Source organism: Tursiops truncatus, chromosome 12, assembly GCF_011762595.2.
Source record: "Tursiops truncatus isolate mTurTru1 chromosome 12, mTurTru1.mat.Y, whole genome shotgun sequence".
Taxonomy (NCBI): domain Eukaryota; kingdom Metazoa; phylum Chordata; class Mammalia; order Artiodactyla; family Delphinidae; genus Tursiops; species Tursiops truncatus.
In genome coordinates this window covers 49,933,246-49,947,709 of record NC_047045.1, presented here as the reverse complement: position 1 = coordinate 49,947,709, position 14,464 = coordinate 49,933,246, and the positions used below count along the sequence as shown (strand labels likewise).

General features: G+C 39.6%; 1 protein-coding gene across 1 annotated transcript; it reads right to left on the bottom strand.

Annotated features, from left to right (window-relative positions):
* Window positions 1-1,039: 1,039 nt before the first annotated feature.
* On the bottom strand, window positions 1,040-14,406 carry GJA1 (gap junction protein alpha 1). The gene is made up of 2 exons (XM_004324524.4): window positions 14,214-14,406; window positions 1,040-3,948 (listed from the first exon to the last, which is right to left on the bottom strand). The coding sequence occupies exon 2, from the start codon at window positions 3,930-3,932 to the stop codon at window positions 2,787-2,789; it is 1,146 nt and encodes a 381-aa protein (XP_004324572.1). The 5' UTR covers window positions 3,933-3,948; window positions 14,214-14,406; the 3' UTR covers window positions 1,040-2,786.
* Between the last annotated feature and the right edge of the window lie 58 nt (window positions 14,407-14,464).

Genomic DNA, 14,464 nt, shown 5'->3' with positions numbered 1-14,464 from the left:
ACATTTCTTTATTCCCCGTAGTAAATGCAAACACATACATGCACAGAGAAAACTTGCCTCTCCCTTCAGATTCTCAGCCAGACAAATGGTAATACTTGAAGACATGTTGATACTACCAATTATATTGACTCAGAAACTGGTTAGTAGACAATCCTTTGACTTTAGGCGCATCCTGTAACATTTGTTCATTAATTAAAAAAAAAAAAAAAAAGAAGCCACTGAACTGAACTAGGTTATTTCTAAACTAGTAATATTTTTATGTTCCAGGCATTTACTAGTTTGCTTTGTGATGTGTTCATGTAAACAATGTTAGTAAGTTAAAAGCTTTTGGGACTTCCCTGGTGGTCAGTGGTTAAGACTCCGTGCTTCCACTGCAGGGGGCATGGGTTTGATCCCTGGTCTGGGAACTAAGATCCCAAATGCCACATGGTGTGGAAAAAAAAAAAAAACTTTGTTGAAATGTGACTTAAAAGTGATAATACATTTTATATTTTAAACTACAGCAATACTATCAGTTGCCCAGAATTGTTCTTGTCCCTATGAATGGTTCAATTTTTCTTGGGTGTTAAGAATTTTAAAATTCATATTTTCTGTGTTTTCACAATGTCTTGGAAAAATAGAATCATAGATCTATTTCATTCTTTTGTCACACAGCATAACCATACTCAAACCAACCCTGCATTATTCTTTTATATCTGGGAGGCCCTATAGCTTTAAAATTTTAGCACCCTCATCTTTTTATGCTTACTTCTGTCATGTATGGATCTACTAAATTACTCACTTTAGACTCTATCACACATCTCATTAATTTTATATTCCAAATTCAACACTCTAATACTTTACCTTCTCTGTTGAATAAATATCCAAATATGTTCATCAATGTTGCACTGAATCTAGCTAATAATAAATACTGTCCTTTTAAAGATTCTGGAATCTTGTGAATCTTATTTGCCCATATCCTCATAACCAATGGAAATGTCTTTGATAATTGTGAATTGATGCAATAAAAGTTTTAAAAAATCACATGGGATATAAAGGCTATCTTTATACTAAATTAAAACTTTATTGAATAAAGAACACTCTCCAGAACACATGATCAGATGGACTAGGTCTACATTACATGCAATGAAGCTGAACATGACAGTAGTTTAACATGGAATGTCAAACAAATTAGTATTTCTCATTGTACAAAACTGCTTATGTAGTTGACATGCAAGAAGAAAAGTATGATACTCTGCATTTTCACTAATCATCCGTGATGAATTTTAAAAAGACATTTGAAGAAACTGGTAGATTTCTTTAGGATAGATTTCAAATAAATTAGTTACATGTGTACTATTGAAACTTCTTTCAACCTCTCTTGCATTCCAAATAAAATCTTAGTGCAAACATCAAAGTTGCTGGTTACTCCAAAAGACTGTCAAACTCATGATAGAATAAAAGTTCTGAATTAATGTGCATAAGTAGGACAAAACCAAGAATACCAGTTACTGCAAAATTCATCTAGACACACTTAATAGTCCACTCTAAGCATTTTTTCTAAGTCTCTCACATTAAGTACTAAAGCCTGTTTACAGTACTAAAATTCTATCATTCAAGCATCAATGATTATATTTCAGAAAAAGAAAATCATTCATTTCAGCAATAGCATTACTGCTATATTCTAAAAAAAGAAAAAAGAAAAAAAAAAGAATCATAATTAACAAAACCAGTATCCATAATAGGATACATGGAGAAAAAACATTTTAGGGGAAAAAAAAAAAATGTGCTTTACTTGCACAGCAGGAATTATATAATGTAAACACCATATTGGCCCACACCACAAAATCCATGAGAAAGGTTCAAATTTGAACACCATGTGTGCATTATTTTCAAATCTGTGTTTGTGAGTTTATACTGCATCTGCTTGTACCAATACATGACAAATAAAACACACTCTTCCACACACATTCACATACAAGTGATTGTTAAACATTGAGCATGGCTTGCTTCCCTGACTTTAACTCAAAAAATGGTAAGTGATATCCCAACTGTTTTTTAAATGTCTACAGAAATCATTAAATGAATGTGAATAGTAGTTGAGGAATGATGCAAAGTGATGGTAATAATAACGTGGATGTAAAAAAGAATGTACGTAAAACTGGCTGAGATTTGCAAATGCATGGAAAGTCTTCTTCTGTGGGCCGTGTCTGAACTTTTAACTGATACCAAGAATAAAAAATATAGTAGCACAAGTCCATTGACACCTGGAGGGTCAGGCCTAGAAAGCTTACCTTCAAAGTGCAAATTTTAACAATGGAATGTTTTAGCAGGGACATAAGGACAATCCTCTGTCTTCTTCTTGATAAAGAGAAGTAGGATGTTCAGGAAGTATTTTCTCCTGGCCAAAGTTATTTCAGTTTCTTGGTAAAACAAAAAAGTATTTGACCAAAAATATCACCCACCCAGTCTTTCACATACACAGAAGTATTCTTAAGGGTGTGTGGGGAGGAAAAAGCCCTTAACTATGGATCACCTAATGCAACTTTTATTTAAAATTTAAGTTCTTTGAATCAACTACATTAAATACCAACATGTACCTCTCTCATCCCTTCCCTCTCCACCTGCCTATCCCTAACACCCCCAGTGAACCAGGTATTCTAATGTCTTTGTATTTTCTAAGCCTCGTGACAAGGCTGTTGAGTACCACCTCCACTGGAAAAAAAATGAACACCTAAGGTGCACTTTCTATAGCACCTTTTTCTTCTCCACAACTGAGTGGAATCTTTATGCTCTCAAGACTGGACCTAGATCTCTAGGTCATCAGGCCGAGGTCGGCTGCTGGCACGACTGCTGGCTCTGCTGGAAGGCCGCTGGTCCACAATGGCTAGAGGCTGTAGTTCATGGCCAGCATCGAGCTTTTTAGAATTCTGGTGGTCATCAGGGAAATCAAAAGGCTGTGCGTGGGAGTTAGAGATGGTGCTTCCTGCCTGCCCCATTCGATTTTGTTCTGCACTGTAATTAGCCCAGTTTTGCTCACTTGCTTGTTTGTTGTAATTGCGGCAGGAAGAATTGTTTCTGTCTCCGGTAACCAGCTTGTACCCGGGAGGAGACATGGGTGAGAGGGGAGCGGTTGGGGAGGAGCAGCCATTGAAATAAGCATATTTGGGAGATCCACAGTCTTTGGCGTGGTTCGGTGGGCTGCTGGTAGTGTGGTAAGGATCGTTCTTTCCCTTCACGCGATCCTTAACACCCTTGAAGAAGACATAGAAGAGTTCGATGATGTTCAAGCCAAGAGACACCAAGGACACGACCAGCATGAAGATGATGAAGATGGTTTTCTCTGTGGGACGAGAAAGGAAGCAGTCCACCTGATGCGGGCAGGGATCTCTTTTACAAGTGTAAACAGCACTCAAACTGAATCCATAGACGTACCACTGGATCAGCAAGAAGGCTACCTCAAAGACAGACTTGAAGAGGATACTGATGATGTAGGTTCGCAGCAAACCCCCTCGCATTTTCACCTTGCCATGCTCTTCGATGCCATACTTGAACTTCTTTATTTCAATCTGCTTCAAGTGCATCTCCAAATTCCTATCATCATTTTGGGCTTTGAGTTCCTCCTCTTTCTTGTTCAGTTTCTCTTCCTTTCGCATCACGTAGAACACATGAGCCAGGTACAAGAGTGTGGGAACAGACACAAATATGATCTGCAGGACCCAGAAACGCACATGAGAGATTGGGAAAGATTTGTCATAGCAGACGTTTTCACAACCAGGTTGTTGAGTGTTACAGCGAAAGGCAGACTGCTCATCACCCCAGGCTGACTCAACTGCTGTCCCCAGTAGCAGGATTCGGAAAATGAAAAGGACTGACAGCCACACCTTCCCTCCAGCGGTAGAATAGGCTTGAACCTTGTCAAGGAGTTTGCCTAAGGCACTCCAGTCACCCATGTTGCCTGGGCACCACCTGAAAAGAAAAAGACAACTAAATGATCATAGGCCACAGATTGTTAGTTTAATATACAGTTTCTTTCAGCCAGCAGTCAAAGTACTGTAAAAGATCTCCTATCTTTCTAGCACTCTTCAAAAACAAACAAATAAACAAACAAAAAAGCCACAAGTGCAAACTCTTCCATTTTCCCCTGAAAAGAGCTCTCAAATTTTCTTGAGATACGCTAAATCTTCGAAACAGCAGAGCCTATGTGCAGAGTAAATTGCGATCTTAACCTTGCGAAGATGTATTACTTGCTCAACCACTGTCTTACCACGTGACTTGAGAAGTTGTCTGCGCTAAGTGTCTCTGCTTATTTTATCCCCCTGGACGGTCCAATTAGAGGACTGTTCTTACCTGATAGGCCTGTGTCTGCATGCACACCCAAGCAAAATGCTGATATGTGGTATTCAAAAAGCATGGGTACCTAAGAATTGAGGTAAGAACACCCATACCCAGGCACATGCATGCAACCTGTTTTCAAACCTCATTCCTATTACATATAGTACTTTATTCCTAATTGTATCCTGAAATGTTTCTCCTTGGTAATTCAAGTGTCATTTGTGCATACTCTACAGTGTAGTCATTTATACTTCTCTGTTTCTTCTTAAGCAGTGACTCATGTGGTTCAGAAGTCTGTCTTCTGCCCAGAGGAAAATACGTTGTGCTGAAACACACCATTTTGACACACTGTGTCCCTAGATGCAGGAACGTACTTTCAAAAAACAAGACTAAATGCACATCACGTTTCAAGTAAGAGTTCAATTGACCTCGATACTAATTATAGCCTGAGAAATAAAAAGACAACTTTAGTGTTATCTCTAGTAAAAAGGATTGGTTTTAATCTTTGGATTGCTGTACAAGTAAGTTCCTTTACTGGGCTTTGGGTCCTCAGCCCACGCACTCTATTTAACTTCCTATCAATACCTAGATATCTCAAGCCTAGGACTTACCCATTATTGGGGCTGATATGACAGGAATCCCAAAAGTTATTTAGTTCAATTTATTCTTCTAATGCCAATAGTCCTTTTAACTGATGAAAATTGAGGTCTTAAGTATATAGGAAATATTCAGCTATCCGTAGAGCCAGAAAAAGACTTTCAATCCCAAGACCAAGGCATCCCAATGCATGACACTGGTCTTAAAATTATAGCAAAGCTGGGTTAACGTTAGAAATGTTTCCATGCTTTAACATATACAATCTTAGCGGGGGCTGAGATCTGGTAAGAAATGAATAACATTGCATGTGGCAGCCAGAGAGAATATAGTCTAATTTTCAGCAGAGAGTAATTGGAGGGTTCAGAATGGGATGAAGTAGTCAAAGATTATTTAATCATTAAAAACAAGCAAAGCAAAGACTTTTCAGGAGCTTACTGAATTTTAAATAGTATAACTAGGGCTTCCCTGGTGGCGCAGTGGTTGAGAGTCCGCCTGCCGATGCAGGGGACACGGGTTCGTGACCCGGTCCGGGAAGATCCCACATGTCACAGAGCGGCTGGGCCCGTGAGCCATGGCCGCTGAGCCTGCGCGTCCGGAGCCTGTGCTCCGCAACGGGAGAGGCCACAACAGAGGCCTGCGTACCACAAAAAAAAAAAAAAAAAAAAAATAGTATAACTAAAAGTAGGATTATATAGACTTCCTAGAAATATGTTTGTTGTCTGGATATAAAGAATTTTTCACCTGGTATTAAACTATAAGCCATCTTCTCCTTGTGGGAAGTAAATGAGGTCCATGGGAATCTTCTTCCCCACCAAGCAATGTTACATTTCTGTCTAATGCCTGTACCTCCTGGCTATAGAGGACAGAAAAAAATGAATTGGATACTGGCCTGGGATTTCCTGGATGGAACAAAGAAGAGATGGCTGATTCATAAACTGAAAATGTATCAGCTATCTAAATTAGCAGTCAGTGAGTATTTTTGATGACAGCCCAGAGACTGGTGCCAAAGAAAGGGGGGTGGGTGATGGGTAAAGGTTGGAGGTGAGTGGTAAAGGTTGGAGGTGGGTGGGCAAATTACAGTAAATAACTTTTTTATGACCCTGCCAGTGGTCATAAAAAAGGGAGCTTCACCTCTAGGAAGGGCCATTTTAGATTGTGAATCGAAAGTGAAATTGATGTATGGAAAGCAGTCAAACAAGAACAAAGGCTTGTAGGACTGACAAAGAGAGTGAAATAGCCAGGGGAAAGCTTGAGAAGCTTGAAGAGAGGCAGTAATTTAGCTTTGACGGACGGTTTGATATGACAGAATGTAAAAGAAAGAAACTACAATTTAGCAGAAGATACTACACTGGCAATGAAGAAGCACAGTCCGTGAGGACAGAATTTTTGAAGCTCTATCAATAGACAGTTTCGATGTGATGATGTGTAAATTGGTCCCAATTCTGTGTAGAGAATTACAATATTTTGCCAGTGTCATCTGCTTTTGCTCAATACTCCAGTTTTGGGGGGGGTGGGGGTGGGGATGAATGACAAAAACAATCAAGTATAAAATGATAAACTGCACACATCTCTTCACATTCACGCGATGATCGAGCTCAAGAAAAACTTAACGTGCTTCAGGTACACTGAGAAGTTGTCATTTTAGTCAGTGTTTCGTTATTATTCAAAGTAAAATATGTAGATGCTTGTGGCAATTAATTACTAAGTTTCTTTACACTCTATGGAAAAATAAAACTTGAGTTTCCTATAATTCTGAGATTCCACAAAAATACCCTATAGTGCCACAGTATGTGAACTGGGTCACTGGACAGCTCTCTAGGTAGTAGCCAAGTTGTCTTTTCTTTAAGCAGCCACCCAGTTGTCATTTGCATTAACTGAGTTATACTCTTTTACCTGAATGAGTTGAATTATCCAATTGGACACCTAGTATCCTGCAACATGTAGATACCTGTTATTAGCACTATCATAGAGACCATCAGATAATGTTTAATGTGATGGCTTATAATGCCGTTATCTTTTTGGTAGTCATTCACTTTGCTGTGAATTAAAAGTTCTATCAACCGGTTGTCCCCTCATCCCCATTATCATTTTCATTTTTCCAAGTCATAATTGAAAAAGTAATGCCCTTTTATAAGAAGAGGTCATAATTATGTTTACAGAATCCCTAGCATTGATTTATAGACTATATACCCCATTCACATTCACTAGTATGAGATAGGTATATTCCTTATTTGATATATGATAACATCATGGCAGTTGAGCATATATCCTGTATATATTCATGCCTTCACCTCTAGGTTCCCAGGGTGGAAATTTATATGTAGATTAAGGTCTAGGTTAAGGAGTTGTACAAACTTCTTATTAGGAGCATATGCTTGACAGTAGCTGGACCGTCCTTCTTGTGTCCTCTATGTACCATGTTAGATCACATTTTCCATTGCTCTTCATGGCCCTCTAGACTAGAAGCCAAAAACCAGTCACGCCAGGTGTGACCCGCCCAAGGACCCTCTGGGCCCTTTGCAGGTTCCCGAAGGGCATCAGAATCACTTAGCAGCATGTGTTAAGAACACACATTCCTGACACTCACCAGTTTGAATGAATATCATGGGGTGAGGGTGGGGGGTGGCTTGTGAATCATTCTTTTGTTTTTTTTTTCTTTTTCTAAACAAATGCACCAGGTGATTCTGAAGTAAGTTTTCAGGCCAAGAGGCAAATGTTTCTTGACATTTTTTGGTGCTCTGTCTCGTCTCTCATTCAAAATATTTAGGAGTGGAGAAATGGCAGGAGAGCAGAAAGGGATTGAGTGTCTAAAAAGGTCAAGGGGATGGGGGGGCAGGGTTAGTATGGGGGGCAGAGGTCTCTGGGCAACTGGGAACTGAGCTTACCCTTTACTGTACAGCCCCCTGTCCCTCCACCTCCATCGGCTGCTCCCCAAGAGCACAAGGACTCAAATGCTTTATTCAAAATGAAAAAAAAAACTTCTATTTTAAGTTACTTTTTGACCGTCCCCTGTTCCAGAGCCATATAAACAAATCACTGTGCCAAAGCTAGACACTTTGCTGTGTCATTAATGTTCTAATAATTATTAGGAGAATTAGAATATATTTTACTCCCAATTTTAAAGATTTTCCCAAGAAGAGACACTGTAATGAGTTGAGAGTGGGGAACTAAAATAAAATAAAGGTAAATAGGAGTGCTTCCTGATAAAAATCCACTTAATGGATTTGGGGGGTGGGGCGGGGCAGAAGTACTGTGTGTGTTTCTAATATCCTAAACCAAACATTATAAGCCTTTTGGGACTTCCCTGGCAGTCCAGTGGTTAAGACTCCGGGCACAGGGGGCACAGGTTCAATCCCTGGTTGGGGAACTAGGAGCCAGCATGCCCTAGGGTGCGGCCAAAACAAAAAAAACTATAAGCCCCAAAACTAAACTGTAAACTCTCCTAATGTTTTTCTTTAATTTTTGTAAGAACCCCTCTCCCTTGCAGTAAATGTCTTTGAGTGGGCTCAGTTGTGACCATTCCTCTATAGTTACAACAGCCAGATGTGTTTTTGGTAATATTCATACCCACACATAATTAACATAATCTACATTCAACCTGTCTGCAAATTCTATAGGTTTTATCTTCCACCCAAAACAGACTATGAGTCTCACCACCACCCCTGCTCTTAGCCTGATCTCAGCCATCATCAGGTTACTTGTCACCTTTCTTCAGGTTATATGTCAAGACCCTAGTTACCCTGCTCGCCAATCTATTCTCCTCAGTCAGTCTTGAAAAACTAACAAGCCGATCTGCCTTGATCAGCTTGGTTCCATCTCCATGGCTTGTTCTGGTATCACCTCATCAGCCAGCACTCTAGGTCTGTCACTTGCTACTCCCCTTGTTCTGTTTTTGTTTTTTTAATGGCCCTTGGCTCTACTTGGCACATTATGTATTTACTTGTTTATTGTTTGTCTGCCTCCATGACAAGGACTTTTCACTATCTGCTTTCCTCAGCTAGAATGTGAGCTCCATGAGGGAGTTTCTTTTGTCCACTGCGGTATCTCCAGTGCTTAAAAGAGTTAAGAGATAGTGAATATCTATTGAATGAATTAAAAGCGGCTTGTACAAAGAAAGGTACTAGGTTTCACCAGTTTTGTTTGTTTGTTTACTATCTCCTTGGGACTCTCTTAATTATAGTTATATATCCCAAACTTCTGAAGTTTCAAATTAATTAAAAAGAGACTTCCACAGTAAAAAAAAAAAGTGGTAATTGTCAGCATCTCATATTACACGGACTATTAAATTTTCAAGTGATAATTGCTGTAACAGAGAACTGTCTGAAACAACATACTTTAAATGATTCCTGAACAGGCAATATGACTGAATTAAGAAAACAGACTCTTTAACAAAGAATTTGTTAAACAAGGTCTTGAATTTATTACACAAGGTCATAGTGATTTGGGATTCTTGCAGAACTGCACCAGGTATCATAGATATTTATGCAGTTTCACTATTATGCTGTTTTACAGGTTAAGATTTTAAAACAACACCACCAAAAAAAAAACTTGTTCGGTCCAATTCTGCAGTATTCTAATTCTGACTGGACTACACAATTCAATTGTCGCCGAAAGAGACCCCACAGTGTCTTGCAATAGAAGAAATAATCTGTTAAAACTTGTGTATATTTTAAGAATGATAAATCTCGGGGTAAGATTGGGGCTCTGAACGGAAGAATAACAGCTGATATCAACCCTGGTTAATATAACATCTCTATATAGTTTGAGTGTATGTTAGGCAGTTAAGTGATTTGAATCAGGTACCATAGAAAATGTATCTTCCCAGTTCATCAGGTAATATACAACCTTTGCTTCCTTATACCTGGGTAGTTAGCCTAACTCTGTGATGTATCAAACCTATTCCGTGTAAACCTCTGTTCTATTTAAAATTCTGTCTCATGGCTCCCTGATTATCCTTAGATTCCTTTGTAAAGACTGAAATACTGCTACATTTCTGCAGGTATCTGATGTGTGTGGCATTGCTTTTTTGAGGGAGGTAGGATGGGGAACACACTAACAAGCCTTCTTTCCACGGCCCTCACCCTTTTTCATCACCCTGTCAGCACACATCAGCCTCCACAGAACAATGAGATGAGATGGGAGTTGAGGAGTGAGGGACTCCATCCAAAGAGACAATCCCCTCCCCTAGTCCAATAGCTACCACTCAACTCCCCTACTAACGGAAGTTTCTAATGGTCACTTGAGGGGTGCTAGAGGAAAGAGCCTAAGTCAGAAGCTGCAGGCTAAAAGCCATGTTCTTAGATTGTGATTGGATGGACTTTAAAATAACGCTATTTCTATCAGTTTTGGTGCTTCCCCCAAATGTCACCTCCAAATTTACTATTTTTATTGAACAGCCTAGTTATTTTGTCATCATATAAACACACTCTTAGAGCCCTCACAAGTGTATTGATTAAGAACAGTCTATTTTCCTTAATGAGCATTGAATGAATATCTCATGCACATGAAGCTCTTAATAAAAGCTCAATAAAGTTTAGCTATTACTCTTTAAATGAATTTTAGATGTAGATATAGCCCACTTATTTTCTAACTTTGGCATCCTTTCTTTAGCAAAATAGCAACTAAGAAGTGATTAACATTTGCCTAATGGTAATCAAAATTAGTTTTCTAGATGCTCCTGTAATGAGTACAATATTGCTATTTTAGCAACCTCAAAGAGATTTATGAGAAGGAGGAATTTACCCTTTATCAATTAATAGGGAGAAAGGACCATGAAGAGGGTCTTTGTGTTTCTATTTGGAGGCATCTCCTCTAAATCATGGAAAGTCATATACTATAGAATGTATCTGCCTTACAGAAATTGCTAAAAAACACTATATATTTTCTATATTACTGTAAATTTTAAACATTCCATAAAACACATTTTTTTTTGGCCATCCTGCGTGGCATGTGGGTTCTTAGTTCCCTGACCAGGGATCAAATCCGTGCCCCCTGCAGTGGAAGTGCGGAGTCTTAACCACTGGACCGCCAGGGAAGTCCCAAAACACATATTTTTAAGAAACTATTTAGAAAGCTAGGAAAACTTGGATGTGAAAGTTATTGAAAGTTAAGAAATTCTTAAAGAAAAAATTTATATATATATATGTGTATATATATATATATATATATATATATATACACATATATATATATATATATATATATATGGCTCACCCTGGTTTGTGTTTTAACTTTGGCAAAAGACAGTATGTACACACATAGTCAAATGGTGAATCTAGACAGGCAAAGTGGAGACAAAGTGAAGAATTTATGTAGTTACCCGAAGGAGGTTGGGGGGGACTTCTGTTGAGAAATTCTGGGGATATTTTTTTAAACTTGACTTATCTATACTGAATATTGACATTAATGGTAAACACTAGATAATTAATAATTAATAACTTGTCTCCCCAGAGCTGAACCAACTTAACGTGTGTGAATATGCTCCAACAATCTATTCAAACAATTAAGAATCTTGAAGGGAAGTCAGATCAGAACAGGAAAGGTGGAGTAGAAGGTATTAATCACTGGTGACTTTCCTATCATTCCCTTCCCTCAGTATCATACATAGAGGCTCTGAGGCTCATACCAAGCTACCCCTCTGGATATCATCAGAGAAATGAAGGAATGCACTGTAATGTGAGGTTTCCATCCTTCTCTACGCAGGAACTGGAAACATGTACGTAACAAAACAACTCTCGATATCTGAAAACACACCCTTTCAGACACTTGCTTGGAACTGTGTTTCCCAGGGTCAGCAATGTAAGAATTACACTGTAAAGGGCCAGGAATTGAGTGGATGGGGTGGCAGTGATAAACTATAAAAGGTAGTAGAAAAATGTGGAACATATTTAAACAGTGAAGAGAGTAGGATCAAAGCATTACCACTGCATTTTCCAGGCAAAGGACAGGTGATAACTATACTGACTTTGGAAACTACAAAGCACCAGACATGCACACTGCTAGGACGGAATAACCTTCTGGCAATCTGGCCTACATAGAAGAATTACCCTTTCTCCTGAAGGGTTTTCTACTTGGCTTTTTTCATTCTTTGAGACAGGGTTAATTTAATGAGGTCTCTGCATTACTGCAGGATTTTATTCTTGGCAATCCTTGTATAAGTTAGGCTTTTTAAAAATTTTTCATAATCTACTCTTCAAACTGCCTGAGGCATTTTAGACTGAGTTCAAGTGTGCCCAATTATCAGAGGGTGAGATTAAGCATCTTTTCATTACCAGCTTGGTTTGGGAAGCAGAAGAAATTAAACCCACCTCCAAATAAAGCCACGTCTATTTTTCCAACAGTTTGTAGCTCTCCTCTTCCCACCCCCACTTTGTACTCCTGGAGAGAAACACTGGCACGCCCTAGGGTTGAGGGTGAGGATGAGGTTGGTCAAGGAGAGCTTTTGATAAGCTTTATCAGAGATGCTCTGTAAACATCTGGATGGCCAGCCAAGAGGATAAGGGTGGGCGAGCCGCTGCTGGGAACTCAAGGTTTGAGTTTCCGAATTCTGATCTGCCTCTGGACACGTCATGAGCTCTTTACTCATTTCATTATGGGGCTTCCTCCGCTCTCCCCACCCCATCCCTATTCTTGGGAAGTTTTGAGAACTTACAGAAGAGTTACAAGTGCCATTTAGGCACGGTAATTCCCAAGGTACTCAGATTTCCTTATGCTTTATACAGTAGGATTCAACAAGTTCAAAAAAAAAAAAAAGGACACTGCGGGTGCGGGTTTTGGAAGGGAAATTAGATTGACACATTTAATTCAATTAATCACTTGCTCTTCTTTTACCATTTGGCCACAGTCCATCTCTCCCCCCACCCCCGCCTCTCTCCCCCTCCCCCTTCCTTTCCAGTGGCGGAACTCGGACCTGCGCTGGGTTTGACCGTGAGGATTTGAGGGAAACTTCTCAGCAAACGTTTCCAAAGCGCGGAGGCTCGGCAGTGCAGGAGCCCCGGGCGAGCCGGGCAGATGATAAGATGGCAGGAGGCTCCCCGAGCCCTCCCGGCCCCAGGCCCCCGTCCTCGTTCCGCAAAGCTTTCATTTTTATTTGCTTTTCAGCATTCTCTGGTGCAAATACTTCAAACTGCAGGGTCACACCAAGAATTTAAACTAATTAGTCTGTGGAGTTAGAACAGACAAAATCCCGACCGGACACGAAAACGCACGGTTGCATTTCTGGCTAACAGAATGTGTGTTACCCATAAGAGCATGTAAGAAATTGAGCCCTTTAAAATAACAAATCAGTGTTATCTTTGCCTACTGGCAGCACCGCACCCTGCGGCTCAAACTCAAAAATGTTGCCCAAGAGCTCTGAAGTCTGCTACAGGTTCGGACAAGCGGAAGGCGGCGGGGGCGTGGGGCTGGGGGGAGGTAGCTCCCTCTAAGGCGCCGATTTAAGAAATTTCGTTTCCTATTCTTTCTAGGAGCCCCTGTCTTAGGAGACCGTTTTGGAAATGCACCCTGGCATATACTCTCTTCTAAACGTCCGTTCTCTCTCTGTTAATGCTTTGTTAAGTAACCACCACCCATTCAAGGGATTTCACCTCCGGAACTGCCAGCGTGGTCGACTCAGTGGTGGCTCTCCTGAGGGTCTCAAGATTTTTGCATAGTGGGTGCTAATACAAAGTAACCCTTTACTGTTGCTTTAAGAACCTCAATATTACAGCTCTGATTTTTATACCTTTTTGTTTACCGGGTAAAATTCTAGGAAGGGACCACGTGGAAGTCAAGCAGCAAGGTCTTAACAAAGCACTTTGTTAAGAAATTTGCATTGCAAGGCTATAGAACATCAATCAAGATTTCCATATGAAAAAGTACAAAGAGTAGAATTCTATAGCAAGCACGCTAAGCAAATTTGCACTTTGATTTTTCTGCTGTTGTCAGTCAAACCCCCCAACCTAGGCCCCCTAACCCCGCCCCCCTCAAAGTTACAAAGCACCTAGACTATTACTGATTACCCAAAAACGTAGAATTATCCTCTAAAATGGAGAACCAAATATCCAGTAACTTTATTCTAATATTCTGATTCTAATCAGAAAGATCTGAATCTTATTTACCTGTTGCATTATTAAAAGAACTTTTAACAGTCAAAAAGTAAATACCGTAAGTTCAATTTTAAGTTTAAAACTATAGACACTTTCAAGTTCATCATTCCCTTTACAATATCATGTGAAAGCTACATTTAACAAATTTTAAAACTTTAGAAAAGTTTTTCTTGTAGAAAAAGAAAGGAATAGGTAAAGATCTTTTAAAAAACTTACTGTTTCTCTTGAAAGAAGTGAAGTAGTCACGCCAAGTGATTGAACTCCTCAGAGAATGAAGTCAAATGCAAAAACAAGTCCAGGCCCTCAGACCTGTCTATTTAAAGTTTAAAAGTCTTCAGCTATTTGGTATTTTCCTCACTCCTTCCCCCTAATGAAAGAAAAGTGCTGATACCTCATAAAAGCTTTTTTCTTACTTGGAGCACAGAGCTTTTAAAAGTTTCAAGCCACTGACTCAACAAGGAGGAGGG